The 18,432-nt window shown below is 37.5% G+C and overlaps 1 protein-coding gene across 1 annotated transcript; it reads left to right on the top strand.

The window, feature by feature from the left end:
- Positions 1 to 16,993: 16,993 nt before the first annotated feature.
- Positions 16,994 to 17,929, top strand: LOC115717998 (uncharacterized). The gene has a single exon (XM_030646967.2). The coding sequence runs from the start codon at positions 16,994 to 16,996 to the stop codon at positions 17,927 to 17,929; it is 936 nt and encodes a 311-aa protein (XP_030502827.2).
- The last annotated feature ends 503 nt before the right edge of the window (positions 17,930 to 18,432 follow it).

Raw genomic sequence — 18,432 nt, forward strand, 5'->3', positions numbered from 1 at the left:
CAGGAAAAAATCAGCACATCCCCGATTTTTCCAAATCTTCAAAAAATCATAACTAATTCAAATAAAATCCAAATTAAGTTCTGTAAAAGGCTAACTTGCTTAATTTTTTCCATACTATCCAATAAAAATAATTCCAGAGATAAAATCGCAATTATTTTTCACGAAAATTTCACAAACATCAATCAATCATCAAATAACACTCAATACAACATGATACCATCCAAAGAACATACAAACAATCGTTTTAAAGTCCAAATTTCTTACAAGTAAATCAATTACCATGGCTCTGAGGCCAGTTGTTGGAAATTATTTTACCAGGATCTTAGATCTACTCACAAGTATGTTTATTAACATCCTAAATAAGAACTTTCTAAAACGATGAAATAAACACATATAAAGTTTAGGAAACCTTACATTGGGTGCAGCGGAATATAATGACTCCTTCCGTTCAGATATCTAGCCCTTGATTCCTTTTTGTAGCAGAGCATTATCAATATCTGAACCTGGATCTCTTTCTCTGAATCTTTGATGCTGAAACTCCTTTGCTGATGATCTTTCTTCACGATCTTCCTCACTATGATTGAGGTATCACTTGATGTGTGTGGGCACTACTCATACACTAAGAAATTTCGAAATTTCAATGGAAGAAGAAAGAAGAAGTGGCAGCTAAAGATAGGGAGAGAGAAGGCTTAGTTTTTCTGAATCAGAAAGTGTCAGAAGAAAAGTGTTATTTTTCTGAAGCCTTCACTATCTATTTATAGCATTCCACTAGGGTTAGATTTGAATTATATGGCATTAAAATAATGAAAATATCAGTTTAAATTTCCTACAAAAGTGGCTGGCCCTATACTAGTGGATTTGGGCCTCACTTTTTGTAATTTTGCAGTTTTACCTTTTCTGCATCTGATTTTCTCAAAAACGCCAATTTTCTAATTCAACCATTTAAATGACAATTCTAACTATTTAATAGCTATAAATAATTATTAAATAATATTGTCATTTATCATATTTATTAATTGAACCATACAAAGTATCATAATTAACAAATATGCCCCTATAAACTCTTTCTTTACAATTTTGCCCTTACTTAGTGAAAAATTCACAAATAGACATAGTCTAATTTGAGAATTATAATTGATTAATAAAAACCAATTACATGAGTCTTACAAGCAATATTATCTCAACTAGTGCGGGGACCATGGGTCTATATAACCGAGCTTCCAATAAGTAGATCAAGAATTTAGCACTAAAATTCACTAACTTATTAATTCTTCGTTGAATCCACGCATAGAACTTAGAATTGCACTCTCAATATATAGAATGCTCTATATGTTCCACCATATAGACACATCATTAGTTATCCATTGTTATAATCCTAATGTGATCAATGATCCTCTATATGAATGATCTACACTGTAAAAGGGATTAAATTACCGTTACACCCTACAATGTATTTATTCCTTAAAACACTTGACCCCGTATAAATGATATTTCAGCTTATGTGAAATGAGTACTCCACCATTTATGTTCGTTTGGTCAAGCTCGAAGGAGATCATCCTTTGCTTACTATTCGCCAGATAGAAGCTATAGATTCCATGTTTATGCTAGCGCTCCCACTCAATTGCACTACCGTGTTCCCAAAATGTACGTATCACCCTGACCTAAAAGTAGGCTTAACTAACAAATCAAAGAACACGAATAGCCTCTCGAGATTGAGCCTAATCATATCAGGATTAAGATCATTTGATCTAGGATCAACTAGGCGATATTGATTTGAATAGATTTTACAGTAAGTTTAATTAAATCTAAGTCAAAGTTCAATATCGGTCCCTTCCGATGCATACTCCATGCATCCAACCTGAGCTTTACTTTAACCAATGTTCTGGAAAGAACATAGTATTTCTCCAAATACAAGTAAACTCTTGTTGTAGATTATCATATCAGTAAAACCCTGTGTCTGATAAATCTAGGAAACTTTATTCACATAGTCATGTTTACTTTTCAATGTGTTGACGGCACAATAAACAGGATCAAGTATGTGAAAAGGGTTTCAGATGAATTTATACATTATGTACATATAATCATGAAATAAATCATGTGAACCATGCAACATTAAATGTTATTTCTGATCTATATTAATAAGCAAATCTGATTATATTGAAATGAGTTTTATTTAGGGCATAAAACCCACAATAACCTCCTAAAGCGGTTAGGTGTTTGCAACTAACCCCCAATTCTAAAATTTTGGTGGTAAAACCTCCTAAACTGATATTCTGTTAGCAATTAGCCCTTTCCGTCCATTTTTGGCTGTTAAATGCCATGTTGGAATGTCTACGTGTACACGGTGTACACGTGTCACAATTTTATTGGTCCACATAAATAATTATTTAAAAAATAAATAAAAATAATTTGAAATTGGGGAAAAAAAATTGAAATAAATAAAACATAATTAAATTAAAAACTACAAAGCCCCTAATTTTGAACCCTAAAATTATCACACCACATCTCCCTCCCGCATCTCCCACCCTCTCCCTGTTCATTATCGCACAGCCACCCGTCCAACCACCCCAAAAACCCATCCACGGCCAAAATGGAAGCCAAACCACCATCTGAATAATCCCCACGACCCAAAAACCCCAACCCGATTGTCTCCGTCCATCCACAGCCAACCCCAAACCACCATCCGATTTCTTTTTTTCTTTCTCTCTCTACGTTTAGCTCGGCCCAACGCCGGATGTAACGCCCTAAATAATTAGGCACGCTACCCAAAATAATTATGAAACCCTAATCCCCTAATCGGGATTACTAATTAAAATAGCGCAGAATTTAAACTTTATATTAAACAGACTGAAAATAAACTTGTAATATATTTAAATTTTTTTCAAAATAGTTGGGATCCCAAAAATATTTACAAAATTATTACAAGTTCCTTCTTACTAGCCGACCTAAGCGGCAAAACAGAATACAAAAGTCAACACTGTTAGACCCATAACCCGCTTGGTCTGAAGTGGCGTGAACATGTACATTCTTCGTCTGCTCGAGAAAGTCATGGCTGATCAGCTAATGCCTTACCCTTTCCTGCACAGTAGAGCACCCGTGAGCCAAGCCCAGCAAGACAGTATAAATCATAACAAATATATTATGCTTATTCACATATATGTCTGTATAGCACAGACCTGATCACTATATCAACATGCCCATTTATGTCTACGTGGCGTAGACCTATGTGTTGCGCTCACACATCTGATTAAATCTACGTGACGTAGACCCACGTGTTACTCTCACACGTCTAATTACATTAAGGCCTTAGAAGTGGTTCATCTCGGTTATGTGTACCGAGTCCAACCTGATTATGCCTTGAACGCATAATCCTTAAATTTCATTTAACATGGCATGGCATTTATACACATATTCCACTAGAGTAATAACCCTAGGCTAACAGACCGTTCCTATTAGGGTAATAACCCTAATCCCGGTTACAATAACACACATATATCATATTCACATAAGCGCCACTGCGCATACTCTACGTGCAAACTACTGTCTTACCTGTTGTCCAGCTAGAGAAGGAGATTCTGAATCCCCGGGTGCTCCTGATCAGGTAGGGGTGTTCACAAAGTATCCGATCCAATCCAATCCGCACGATCCAATCTAATCCAATCCGCAAAATGCGGATATCCGCACTTGTGCGGATTGGATGTTGTTTGACCTCAAAAAGTAACCGATCCAATCCAATCCGCACTTAATTATATATATTTTTTAAAAATTATAATATGTAATATATATTAATTAAAAAAAGACACAAACTTCTAATTTATTAATCTTTTTTAGTAATATATTGAGTTGGTGCATTTTATTTATTTTGTAATAAAAAATACAAGAAAAATAATTCTTATTCACATAGATACATACACATAAAGTTAAAATATATATATACTAGCTCATTTATTTTAGTAATTAGATACATGTATACTTTAGTGTAAATCTAAAGATAAGTATATATATATTGATATATATGTATATTGGTTTAATTTGTATATAAATAGAGATGGAAATAGATTATTATTGGAGATTAAGAAACAATAGTCTTTTTTTAATTTTTTTTTCTATGAAATATTAAATAATTTATTATTAAAAAAATAACCGATCCAAAATAACCGATCCAATCCGCACTATTGCGGATCGGATTGGATCCAAAATATGAAATCCGCACTTAGTGCGGATTGGATGTTGTTTGACCAAAAAAGTGCGGATTGGATCGGATGAACACCCCTATGATCAGGTGCCGGTAATCCTAGTCACACAAATCCGGGATCATTCACACTTAGGGTTAACCCCTGAATTTCAACTCATAAAAATTCAAGCATGGCATTTAAAATTCAGATAATCATACAGAGCTCGGAACGAGCTTTCCAACGATATAAAGAACTCCCAAATCGGAGTTCGGATCACAAAGTTATGCATTTTCGAAAATTCAACACAAACTGCCCAAAAATCACGAGGGCGGGCCGCGACATGCCCAAACCATGCCGCGGCACCTGGGACCAATTCCCAGGTCCACTTAGAGGAGCGGGCCGCGGCATGCTCCAGAGCATGCCGCGACATCTGGGTGCAGAACCCAGAAAACCAGCAAGCTCAACTCGAATTTTCAGCCCAAAACTCAATCTTTTCACTCCAATTTCTCAACCAAACTTTCAAATCAACAAGTGAGGTTGCTAGCAATTATTAGATGATCAAATAAACACATTTCATACATCAATTCTAGTAATAAGCTTCAAAAATCAGATTACCTAAAAATCACATAAACTCCCATTTCAAGCTCACAAGCTAGAATTCACAATTTAGCTCCAACCACAATTCTCAGCAATTTACCCTTCTCGGGTCATAATTACCAAAATACCCCTGGCTCACCAACGGGGTGTTAACATATTAAATTTTATATAATTTCACATATATTGAACTATATACTAATATAATTCTTCAATTAACTCATAATTATCTAATTAGGGTTTTGCTAATCCTTTTCTTAATTCTGGGTATTACAATTACCCCCTCCTTATAGAAATTTCGTCCCGAAATTTACCTGAACAACTCTGGATATTTCTGTTGCATATCCGTCTCAAGCTCCCAGGTTGCCTCTTCTACTTTACTGTTCTTCCACAGTACTTTCACCAGTGTCACAATCTTGCTTCTCAAGACTTTTTCTCTTCTGTCAAGTATCTGCACTGGTTGTTCCTCGTATGATAAGTCTGCTTGAAGTTCCAACACTTCATAACTCAAAACATGGGACGAGTCTGAGACATACTTTCGAAGCATTGAAACATGAAACACTTTGTGTACAGCTGCCAGCGCTGGGGGCATAGCCAACCTGTACGCTACTTGCCCTATCCTCTCAAGGATTTCAAAAGGTCCAATGAACCTTGGGCTAAGTTTCCCTTTCTTCCCAAAGCGTTTTATGCCTTTCATCGGAGATATTCTGAGAAATACCATGTCTCTGACCTGAAAATCAATGTCTCGACGCTTTGGATCGGCATAACTCTTCTGCCTACTCTGAGCCGCGAGCATTCGCGCTCTAATTTTGTCAACTGCCTCACTTGTTTTCTGAACAGCTTCGGGACCCAAGAACTTTCTTTCACCCACTTCATCCCAGTGAATGGGCGATCTACATTTCCTTCCATACAAAAGTTCATAAGGAGCCATCCCGATTGTTGCCTGATAGCTGTTATTATAAGAAAACTCGATCAGGGGAAGGTACTTTACCCATGATCCTTCAAAGTCAAGCACGCATGCCCGTAGCATGTCTTCTAAAATCTGAATGGTCCTCTCGGATTGTCCATCCGTCTGAGGATGAAAAGCTGTGCTGAACTTTAACTGAGTTCCCATAGCTCGATGCAGACTTTCCCAGAATCTTGATGTAAACTTCGGATCTCTATCCGATACAATGGACTTTGGGACACCATGCAGACGAACAATTTCTCTAACATATAACTCAGCATACTGATCAATGGAGAAGTTTGTCCGAACAGGTAAAAAGTGAGCAGACTTTGTAAATCTGTCCACTATGACCCACACAGAGTCAAACTGTCCCGTGGTTCTAGGCATACCTACCACGAAATCCATAGTTATATCTTCCCATTTCCATTCTGGTATTTTCAGCGGTTGCAGCAACCCTGCAGGTCGCTGGTGTTCAGCCTTCACTTGCTGACACGTAAGGCACTTTGCAACATACTCAGCGATGTCATTCTTCATACTTGGCCACCAAAACATGGCTTTTAGGTCTTGGTACATCTTTGTCGACCCTGGATGAACTGAATAAGGAGTCGAGTGAGACTCATCCATGATTTCTTTCTTGATGTTCTCATCCACAGGTACATAAATTCGATTCCCAAATCTCAACATTCCCGTTTCATCCACTGAAAAATCACTAGCCTTCCCGGCCGAAACCCTAGCTCGGGTTTTTATCAATTCTGAATCCTGCGTTTGCACCTTCTTTAATTCTCTCAAGAAGAGTGGATTGCAGGGTAATATTAGCCAATTGCCCCACAACCAACTCAATTTGAGCTCGAGTCATTTCATTTGCCAGTTGCTGAGAGATTTGCTTCATAGAACTCAACTGACTCTGACCTTTTCTACTCAGGGCATCAGCAACTACGTTGGCTTTACCAGGGTGATAAAGAATCTCACAATCATAATCTTTCACCAGTTCTAGCCAACGCCTCTGTCTCATATTCAAGTCTTTCTGGGTAAAGAAATACTTCAGACTTTTGTGATCAGTGTATATCTCACATTTCTCGCCATAAAGGTAATGCCGCCAAATCTTTAGCGCAAATACCACCGCTGCAAGTTCTAAATCGTGAGTAGGGTACCTCTGCTCGTACTCCTTTAACTGCCGAGAAGCATAAGCTATTACCCTTCCAGCCTGCATAAGCACACAGCCGAGACCCTGTCTCGAGGCATCACAATATACCACAAACTTTTCCTTATCTGAAGGAAGAGTTAGTACATGAGCGGTAATCAAGCGTTGCTTTAACTCCAGGAAATTTTTCTCACACCGATCAGTCCAAACAAATTTCTAATTCTTTCGGGTCAGCTCCGTTAAGGGCACAACAATCTTTGAAAAACCCTCAACGAACCGACGATAATAACCAGCCAATCCCAGAAAACTTCTAACCTCTGTAGCTGATTTCGGTGCTGGCCAATCCCGAACAGCTTCAATTTTGGCCGAATCCACCATGATCCCATCTTTATCCACTATGTGCCCCAAGAATGAGACACGAGATAACCAGAACTCACACTTTTTAAATTTAGCATAAAGCTTGTGATCCCGTAACCTTTGTAAAACCGCTCTGAGATGCAATTCATGCTCTTCTTCCGTCTCAGAGTACATTAAAATGTCGTCAATAAACACAATCACGAACCTATCCAGATAATCCTTAAACACCCGATTCATCAAATCCATGAATGTCGCCGGGGCATTAGTGAGTCCAAAAGACATCACAAGAAATTCATAGTGTCCATACCGAGTACGGAACGCAGTTTTCGGGATATCTTCCTCTCGGATTCTCAGCTGATGATAGCCTGAGCGAAGATCGATCTTAGAAAAGACCGTCTTTCCTTTCAGTTGATCAAACAGATCATCAATTCGAGGTAAAGGATATTTGTTCTTAATGGTAAGCTTGTTCAACTCTCGGTAGTCAATACACATTCGCAGGGTTTCGTCTTTCTTCTTCACAAATAAAACCGGAGCACCCCAAAGTGAGTAGCTCGGTCTAATGAATCCCAGATTCAATAATTCTTGCAACTGTGTCTTCAATTCCTTCAACTCAGCTGGAGCCATTCGGTACGGTGCCTTAGACACTGGATCCACTCCCGGAGCCAGTTCAATAACAAATTCAATTTCCCGAACAGGTGGCAATCCCGGCAAATCTTCTGGAAAGACATCAAGGAACTCACATACCAATTTCGTATTCTCAGGCCCTGATGTCACAGGTTGGCTAGTGTCCACTGCAGTGACTATGAACCCTAGACAACCTCTACCCATCAGGTCTTTAGCTTTCAACACCGATATTCTCGGTATGCGTGCCCCCTGAACTTTACCTACGAACACCGCTGGGTTAGCACTCTCGGGCTCAAACACCACCATCTTTCGTTTACAATCAATCATTGCTCCATACTTAGACAGAAAATCTATTCCCAGGATTATGTCAAAATCAGATAATTGCAGTTCAATTAGATTGGCGGTCAATTCACAACCGTCAATCCAAAAAGACAAGGACCGAATCCACCTTGTGGATACTATCAGGTCTCCCGAGGGTAACAGGGTTCCAAACCCCGAAGCATAAATATCACATGGCTTATGCAAACTTTCTATCACTCTACTCGATACATATGAATGAGTAGCTCCCGAATCAAATAACACAGTATAAGCACAACCATTAATAGATAATCGAATTCCGTGGCACAATCGATCGACTAGCATCAGCATCTGCCTGAGTTACAGTGAAAAGTCGCCCCGAGTTCTGAGTAACATTCTTCTTAGGCTCTTCTCTCTTAGCTTGGGGACAGTCCCTGATAAAGTGGCCCACCACGCCACACTGGAAACATGCTTTGGCTCGGCACTCACCAGGATGATGCTTCTTACATTTAGGGCACTCGGGGTATGACCGGAATGAGGACCCGCGGCCTTGACGGCCACCTCTATTTCCCCGAAACTTTCTATTTCCTCCTGAAGCTCCGGAAGCCTCAACCAGCAGCAGGAGGGTTTGATGCCATGGCGGCATCCTTTACAACCTGCTCTTTTATCACTTGCTGCTCGACCTCTTCAGCAATTAAGGCCAAGTCTACCACCCTCTTATACAGAGTGTCATGGGATGTGGTAATTTTCAAGTCTCGACTGATTGTAGCATTCAGTCCTCGAACATACTTTTGCTTCCTGGTAAAATCAGTAGGCACCAAATCTCCAGCAAATTTAGATAACCGGTCAAATTCCAGAGTATATTCGGCCACCGGCATCTTCCCTTGAGTCAACTTCACAATGTCTTCCTGGTGTGAAGTCCGTACAGCCACATTATAGAATTTTTCCTCAAAAAGTTTCTTAAAATCATCCCATGTCATCACACTGACATCCCGGGTTTGATTCACTATGTCCCACCAGACGCGGGCATGATCTTGAAACATAAAGGTCGCACAATTTACCCTTTCAGTTCCCGTCACCCCCATATTATCGAGGATCCGAGTAACAGTGCTCATCCACTGATCGACCTTAATAATGTCGATACCTCCCAGAAAAACTGGAGGTTGCAGCTTCACAAATCGCTTGAACACAGAGTCCCGATGCGGCATAACAAACCCTTGGTTATCCACCACTAGCACAGGAGCTGGTGGTAACCCTTGATTAACTGGGATAGCTTGTTGCCTCAAACGTTGCAACTCTTCTTCTTGACGAAGTATAACACTTCGCATTTCATGAAACATCTGCTGTCAATCAGCAGGAGGATTAGCATTAACAGCCTCCGCATTATCCCCCGGATTTTGCGGAGGTAGAGGCAGTGCTGGTGGATCGGTTCGGGTAGTCCCGGGCTCTACTTGCTCGCCCTGTGGTCTAGATGATTGCGGAGGGTCCATTACTAGTACCCCTGAAATCAACAACCCTAACGAGTTAAGCACCGATACCACACTTACGCATTTAATGCCTTAAACCCTAACTCATCTATTTACCTCATACATATTTACATAAATAACTAACATTTATAGCATGGCATCACATAACACATACATACTCTAGATGCTTGCATACTGCCTAAAATGGAAAGTAGTAAACAGATGATCACACATACAGTCAAGTATTTACTCTCAATACTTACTGTACCATGAGTCGAGCTTATCTCTGACAACGAATGTACATGTTCGGCCGGTCTACAGGAAGTTTAAAAACCTTGGCGCTCTGATACCAAATTGTAACGCCCTAAATAATTAGGCACGCTACCCAAAATAATTATGAAACCCTAATCCCCTAATTGGGATTACTAATTAAAATAGCGCAGAATTTAAACTTTATATTAAACAGACTGAAAATAAACTTGTAATATATTTAAATTTTTTTCAAAATAGTTGGGATCCGAAAAATATTTACAAAATTATTACAAGTTCCTTCTTACTAGCCGACCTAAGCGGCAAAACAGAGTACAAAAGTCAACACTGTTAGACCCATAACCCGCTTGGTCTGAAGTGGCGTGAACATGTACATTCTTCGTCTGCTCTAGAAACTCATGGCTGATCAGCTAATGCCTTACCCTTTCCTGCACAGTAGAGCACCCGTGAGCCAAGCCCAGCAAGACAGTATAAATCATAACAAATATATTATGCTTATTCACATATATGTCTGTGTAGCACAGACCTGATCACTATATCAACATGCCTATTTTTGTCTACGTGGCGTAGACCTATGTGTTGCGCTCACACATCTGATTAAATCTACGTGACGTAGACCCACGTGTTACTCTCACACGTCTAATTACATTAAGGCCTTAGAAGTGGTTCATCTCGGTTATGTGTACCGAGTCCAACCTGATTATGCTTTGAACGCATAATCCTTAAATTTCATTTAACATGGCATGGCATTTATACACATATTCCACTAGAGTAATAACCCTAGGCTAACAGACCGTTCCTATTAGGGTAATAACCCTAATCCCGGTTACAATAACACACATATATCATATTCACATAAGCGCCACTGCGCATACTCTACGTGCAAACTACTGTCTTACCTGTTGTCCAGCTATAGAAGGAGATTTCGAATCCCCGGGTGCTCCTGATCAGATGCCGGTAATCCTAGTCACACAAATCCGGGATTATTCACACTTAGGGTTAACCCCTGAATTTCAACTCATAAAAATTCAAGCATGGCATTTAAAATTCAAATAATCATACAGAGCTCGGAACGAGCTTTCCAACGATATAAAGAACTCCCGAATCGGAGTTCGGATCACAAAGTTATGCATTTTCGAAAATTCAACACAAACTGCCCAAAAATCACGAGGGCGGGCCGCGGCATGCCCAAACCATGCCGCGGCACCTGGGACCAATTCCCAGGTCCACTCAGAGGAGCGGGCCGCGGCATGCTCCAGAGCATGCCGCGGCATCTGGGTGCAGAACCCAGAAAACCAGCAAGCTCAACTCGAATTTTCAGCCCAAAACTCAATCTTTTCACTCCAATTTCTCAACCAAACTTTCAAATCAACAAGTGAGGTTGCTAGCAATTATTAGATGATCAAATAAACACATTTCATACATCAATTCTAGTAATAAGCTTCAAAAATCAGATTACCTAAAAATCACATAAACTCCCATTTCAAGCTCACAAGCTAGAATTCACAATTTAGCTCCAACCACAATTCTCAGCAATTTACCCTTCTCGGGTCATAATTACCAAAATGCCCCTGGCTCACCAACGGGGTCTTAACATATTAAATTTTATATAATTTCACATATATTGAACTATATACTAATATAATTCCTCAATTAACTCATAATTATCTAATTAGGGTTTTGCTAATCATTTTCTTAATTCTGGGTATTACACCGGAGGGTTGTCTCTGTCCATCCACGGCCAAAATGGAAGACACGAATGGCTTCTTGAGCCGTCCGAGGAAGAGAACGATTAACGATGCTCTTCTCCTTCTGGTGCTGGTGCGGGCACAGGCGAGAGAGAGAGAATATAGTGAGCGGTGGGGTGGCGATTTTTGGGAGCAGGGACCTCCGTCGTGGTCCTCAGCCGTAGCTCCGCCTCCGTCCTCTCCTCACGTATCTTCGTCCCAAGCTCAGCTTCCGCCTCAGGCCCTAAATCCCTCCCCGTCTTCATCTTCTTCCACGGCGGCGGCTTCGCATTCCTAAGCCCCGATGAAATCGTGTCCAAGTGCGAGCTTGAAGGAGGTTAGGGTGTTGGGGTTGGTGACTATACAACCATTTTTTGGTGGTGAGAAGAGCTGGGAATGGGGAGTCGACTAGGGTTAGTTCTGAGATGGGGACGATGATGAGGCTGATTTTGGGGAATGGCTAGGGTTTCTGAGATGAAGAAGTTAGAGGGAGAAGAAGAAGGAGGCGTGAAGATAGAAGAAGAAGAAGAAGAAGAAGAAAGAAAAGAGAAAGAAAAGAAAAGAAAAAGAAAAATAAATTTTTTAATTTTTAAAGAAAAAGAATTTTTTTTATTTTTTTATTTTTTATTTTTAAAATAATTAATTTTTTATTTTAATTTTAAATATTTATTACGTGGACTAATTTAACTGTGCCACATGTACATTGTGTACGCGTACACATTCCAACATGGCATTTAACAACCAAAAATGGACGGAAATGGCTAATTGCTAACAGAATATCAGTTTAGGAGATTTTACCACCAAAATTTTAGAATTGGGGGTTGCAAACACCTGACCACTTTAGGAGGTTATGCCGCAAATTACCTTAGATATTATTACCGCCAAAAATTAAACTTAGGTATTTATTTGTAACTAGGAGTTAAATTTATGTATTTATGCCGCAAGTTACTCTTAAAAAAAATCTTAATATAGAATACCCTATGAAAAATAAAACAAAGCATAGTAGAACTTTATCCTAATCTTCCATCGACTCAGTAGTTTGAATGGTGAATTGATTGTACTTATGACTCATCGTTCCTTTTAGATCTGGATACAACTGGATTATCTATTTTTTGGCTGATAATTTCTCTATAGTTTTTTAGAGAAACAAGCAATGTTTCTACAAAATTAATTTTTAATATTTTTTTTACTATTATTAAGATAAGATTCGTTATGCTTCTAACTATGAAAATATTATACATATAAATATATATTTAAATGTGAAGATATACCTTATCTGAATACGATTTTAATTGAACTATAGTACATTACAATATATTTTCCACAACATATTTGAACATCATAGGATCTAGTATTCTGAGACCATCCTCGAGTTGTACATATGTCATTGCACTAATAATTTATACATAATACATTAGTGTTGGTGTGAATGTCAATCAAGTTCAAATGTCAATTTAAATGTAATGAGATTACTGTGGTGTAGGGAAACATCTTATTCTGTAATTTTAATTCTCACAATCAGTTTCTTCATTGTCGTTGTAAATTACAATTCTCTTATTACATGAATCACATGACATATAATAAAGTTGTTTGGTGAGATTTTTTAATATGTTTTTAGCTTCAATCTAATAGTATGCTTTCTGCAAACAATGAGTTATGAATGTTAAAAAATTCAAAATTATATCAATAAAAAAATTAATGATATTTATTTAAATTTATATACATGGGATGGTTTCAGTTTCATCATCAAATTGGTAATTTAATTGTTCTTCACATATTTCTATTTTGCTAAGATGAGTTTGGAGAATATAGATAAGACAGTATTTGAATAGTAATATTATTTATTTCTTCTTTGTTATTTTAAACCCTTAACATTTAAAATTTAATGTTAAGTTAGTTAATAAAGTAATAGTCATTCAATAATATCTAATCAAAAATCATATTAAATAAAATTAGATTATTTTATGTATGAGTTGTTGGAGTTTGACTCAAATTATTTCTTTATTTATTTATATTTATAAAGTTACAATTTGTTTTTTTTGGTAATTATTAATTATGGGATAAGGAAAGTCTTGGTTGTCAAGTTTTGAAAAATCTTCTTACGGAAGCTTTAGAATGTCTTAGTCTCCAAGTTGTCTTGATGCCCAAGTTTTGTAACTTTATAAATATGTGTTTTGTGTGAGAGGTGTGTGTGAGAAAAAAAATAGTGAGTTGTGAAAAAGAGAAGCGTGTGAGTTTGTTATGTGGTGAGAGTGAGTAAGAAGTAAAGGGTGTATTGAGATTTGGGTAGAGAGATTGAGATAGACAGTATATGTAATTTTGAAGTGATAAGTGAAATATATCTCTCTTTGTGGGTTTGGTAGTTTTACCAAACTGAGTAAATTACTTTGCTTTGTTTCTTTGTTATTTCGTTGCGCTTGAAGTTTATCATTTTTTCCAACAAGTGGTATCAGAGCCAAGGTTCAGATCAATACATAAAATATCAAAGATGGTATCTTCCACAAAATTTGAGGTTGAGCTTTTTGATGGGAAGAATAATTTCAGTTTATGGTAGAGTACGGTGAAAGATGTGTTGGTACAACAAGGGCTCCTAAAGGTACTGCAGGGAAAAAAACTTGAAAGTATGACTGATGAAGATTGGGAAGAGTTGCAGGCAAAAGCAGTAAGCACTATTCGTTTTAGTTTGGCTCCAGAATTAAAGTATAATGTATTGAATGAAACATGTCCGTCTGAGTTATGGAAAAAGTTAGAAAAGCTTTATATGTCAAAATCTCTAACAAATAGATTATATTTGAAGAAGCAGTTATATGAATTAAAAATGATTGAAGGAGAAGATGTTAGGGATCATACAAATAGATTTAATAAGTGCATAACTCAATTGTTAAGTGTAGAGGTCAAAATTGATGAAGAAGATCAAGCTATTATTTTGTTGGCATCATTACCGAAATCATATGAGACATTAGTGACTACACTTTTGGTTGGAAAGACTACTTTAACTGTAGATGATGTGTCAGCTGCTCTTTTGGAGACAGACAGTATCAAGCAACCAAGTGGTGTGTATCATACTGATCAAGCTATTGTGACAAGGTCAGAATCAAGTCGTGGTAAGAGTACATCGAAAGGAAGATATGATGACAGAAGAGACAATCGCGCTCATGCACGCTCTTCGAGGAAAGTGGAGTGCTACTATTGTCACAAAAAGGGACATGTTAGGCAGAATTGTGAAGAGTTGACCAAGCATCTTGAAGCAATGAGGAATCAAGAATGCAAAGACACATCAGATTCTACAATGTTGCTGGTGAAGGCTTTGAAAGTGACTCTGATGTTCTCATTGTCATAGCTGATGAAAACTTTTCTGACTCTTGGATTTTGGATTATGGTTGTTCGTTCCACATGTGCCCGTATAAGGAGTGCTTTGGCACTTATAAGACATATGATGGATGTACTATTTTGATGGGTAATGATTCTAACTCTAAAGAAAATGTTTGATGGTATTGTGAGAACACTAACTGATGTGAGACATGTTCCAACATTAAGGAGGAGCTTAATCTCTTTGGGAGCTTTAGATACTCGAAGTTGTGTCTATTTTCACAATCAAGAAAGGTGGTTTGGTAGTTGTGAAGGGTAAGAAAGAGTAGAATTTGTATAAATTAATCGGGAAGACTATTTTAGGTGGAGCTGAGAAGGTGGAGTCAAGTCACAAAAGGAATTTAGTTAGTGCGAAGGAATGTGACAAAGTGAAGAAGACTCCAATTTTAGTTAAAAGTTATTTGAAGAAAGAAGACATCAGTGAAAGATTGAAGAATGTGAAGACAAGTGCTCAAGTGAAGTTCAATGAGAGTATGAATGTAGTGCATATATACTCTTATTGATGGTTTGAGTAGTGAGTTTAGAGAATTTGAGTCAAGGTGGAGATTGTTGGAGTTTGACTCAAATTATTTATTTATCTATATTTGTAAAGTTGTAATTTCTTTTTTGGTAATTATTAATTATGCGAAAAGGAAAATCTTGGGTTGCCAACAGGGGCGGAGCCAGACCCTAATTACTAGGGGGGCCAACTATTAATTTTTATTTAAAAGGATTTATCTATTTTGACATCTAAAAAAGTCTTTTAGTCCATTTTTCTTTTCATAATCTCATACTTTGTAGTTTTCTCGTACTACTCGTAATTTTTCAAAATTTTTGTATAGTTTACGATACCGAAAAATAAAGTTTAAATAATTACTACCACACAAATTAGAAAAATAGTCAAGTGTGTAACAAAATTTTTTAACTTTATTTTCTGCACTATAAATAATTCAGAGTTTTCTAAGAATTTACAGATGATTCTAATTAAATATAACCTAAATAATTATGAAAATAATTTGGACTTAAAAATTCTCTTGGAGACAAAAACAAATTAAGAGTATACTAAAACAGTTTAGAAGATGTAATATAGAATTATCCAATAATTTGTGTAACATGTAATAACTAATAAATATAAAAATATTTTATTTAACATATAGTACACCTCTTAAATGGTTGTTTTGGTATATCATTATCTATTTTGGTATATCAAAGAAATTTTTTTATTCTATTTTATTTTTATGTTAGTGTACGTTTGTAATTATTTAGGGACATCTGAAAAAAAAAATTAAAAATTCAAATTACATTGCTATAAAGAAGATTAAAATATTTTGTTGCACTCATACTTTTTTCTCTTATATGTGTGGTAATCAGTTGTTTAAACTTTATTTTTAGTATTGTTAAAAGGAAACCTACCTAAAGTTAAAAGAAAGTATGATGAAGAAACTTGACAGATGGAAGATGAAGTTACTCTCCTATGCCGGAAGATTAACTCTGATCAAGTCTGTAGCAGCTTCTATGCCGGTGTACATGATGTCACAAACAAAATTTCTATCTCCACCTGTAGGGAATTGGATGCTATTATTCGCAAGTACTGGTGGCTAGGAAATGTGAGTAAAGATTGGTTTCTAGCGCTGAAATCTTGTGACAAAATTTGCCAACCAAAGGCTTCGGGAGGTCTTGGAATAAGAAGGTTTGAAGATATGAACAAAGCACTAATTGCAAAATTGGCTTGGAGTATAGAACAGGGCCAAGATAAACCGTGGATCAAATACTGCTCTCATGAAAGCTTTTGGAGAGTCAATAAGAAAGGAAGTGACTCATATCTTTGGAAAAGCATTCTTGATGCTCGAAATATTTTGCTCAAGGGGTCTATAGTGCTGGCAGCAAGCGGAGATGCAATCGACATGTGGAATCAACCATGGATTCCTTGGATGGATTTTGACGAATTTGGAAGACTCATGGAGAGCATCAGACCCCGGGGTTATACTGCTAGAACATTAGCAGATTTATCAACTGACAATTCTTGGAACAAGGAAGTAGTTGTGTAGATGTTTGGGGAAGAGATGGGAGATGGGATTCTTGACATTCCAAGACTTCCTTTGACTCATAAAGATAAGCTAGTATGGAAACAGAAACAAGATGGAGAATTTTCGGTCAAGAGTGCTTATGTGGTGGATCAAGGTCATAGATTTGATGATACTAACACTGTTTGGAATTGGCTGTGGTATTCTCAGTTACATCCGAGAATCTCTATGATACTTCGGAGATTGCTCAACAGTGCTCTACCAGTTAAAGAGAAGCTTCCATTGTTAAGAGAGAAAGATTGTCATTTCTGTGAGGCTGCAGTGGAAAATTGTCTGCATCTTTTCAAAGACTGTTGTGTTGCCAAACTTTTGTGGTTTTCTAGTGTGTTCCCACTAAGGATTGATAAAATTCCTGGTCAAACCATGATTAGTTTCGTGGAAAATCTTGTAGCTACTACAACAAATTCGGGTTTTGGAAGAAAAGAAGTCCTTACTTTTTTGGGTTGCATGGTTGGTCAAATCTGGAAAACTAGCAATGAGTGTTCACTAGCGGGCAAGCCAATCATCATGGATCAGGCTCGAAAGAGAATTGAAGAGGCTTATGAAGGGTTTGTTAATTTTAGTTATACCAGTGAGGAAGAAGTGGTTGGATTGAGGACTCAAGTCACACCCCATCTGACCCAGAGGAGCATTAGGAGATTGAATGAAGAGAGGCCACTATGCACTGATGCTTCTTGGGTTAAAGGGGATGCTGGTTCAGCAGTAGTAATGCTAAAGGAAGACACGGTAGGCTGGAGTTACAAATTAGCTAGAGATAGAGCGGTTTCGGCCTTGGAAGCTGAACTTAAAGCAATTCTTTTGGCGTTAAACTGGGCTCTCGAAGAAGGCTGGAATGAGATTCATGTTCTCTCGGACTGCCTACAAGCAATCCAAACTCTGAACAAGAATCGATGTCCTTGAGATTGGAAGACTCTTAGTACATCTTTGGCTATATTAGATTGTAGTAGTAAGTTTAATTTGTGTAAGTTTTACCACGTTAGTCGTAGTTTAATTGCTGCAGCGGATGGCTTGGCTAAAGAGGCTAGAGTTGCTAGCCAATTAGTCGTAGTGTATCAAGGGGAGGGTGATCCCCATCTATTTTCCTATTCAATGAACTTTTGTTCTTCTAAAAAAAAAAAAAAATTCTACTTCAATATAAATTTTAAGAATTCAAAAAATATATCCAAACAAAATCTTTCGTTTGTATCATATACAAGAATTACAAAATATGAATTTTATTATTATAAAGATATTAGTAAAAACAAACTTATAAAATGGACGTTTTACTTATTTTTTTTTTTTTTTGAAAAGAACCTCCGTTCTATTAATCAACCCAAAAAAGATCGGGATTCACAGGGGGTAATCCCTCCCCTTTTACATCCTGCCAGCAACCTTTACAAAGTCGCATGGACTTAGCCATAGCA

This window comes from Cannabis sativa, chromosome 5, assembly GCF_029168945.1.
Source record: "Cannabis sativa cultivar Pink pepper isolate KNU-18-1 chromosome 5, ASM2916894v1, whole genome shotgun sequence".
In the NCBI taxonomy this organism is placed as follows: Eukaryota; Viridiplantae; Streptophyta; class Magnoliopsida; order Rosales; family Cannabaceae; genus Cannabis; species Cannabis sativa.

Coding starts and splice junctions, on each gene's coding strand:
- LOC115717998 (XM_030646967.2), top strand. CDS start 16,994: ATGTTTGGGGAAGAGATGGGAGATGGGATTCTTGACATTCCAAGACTT.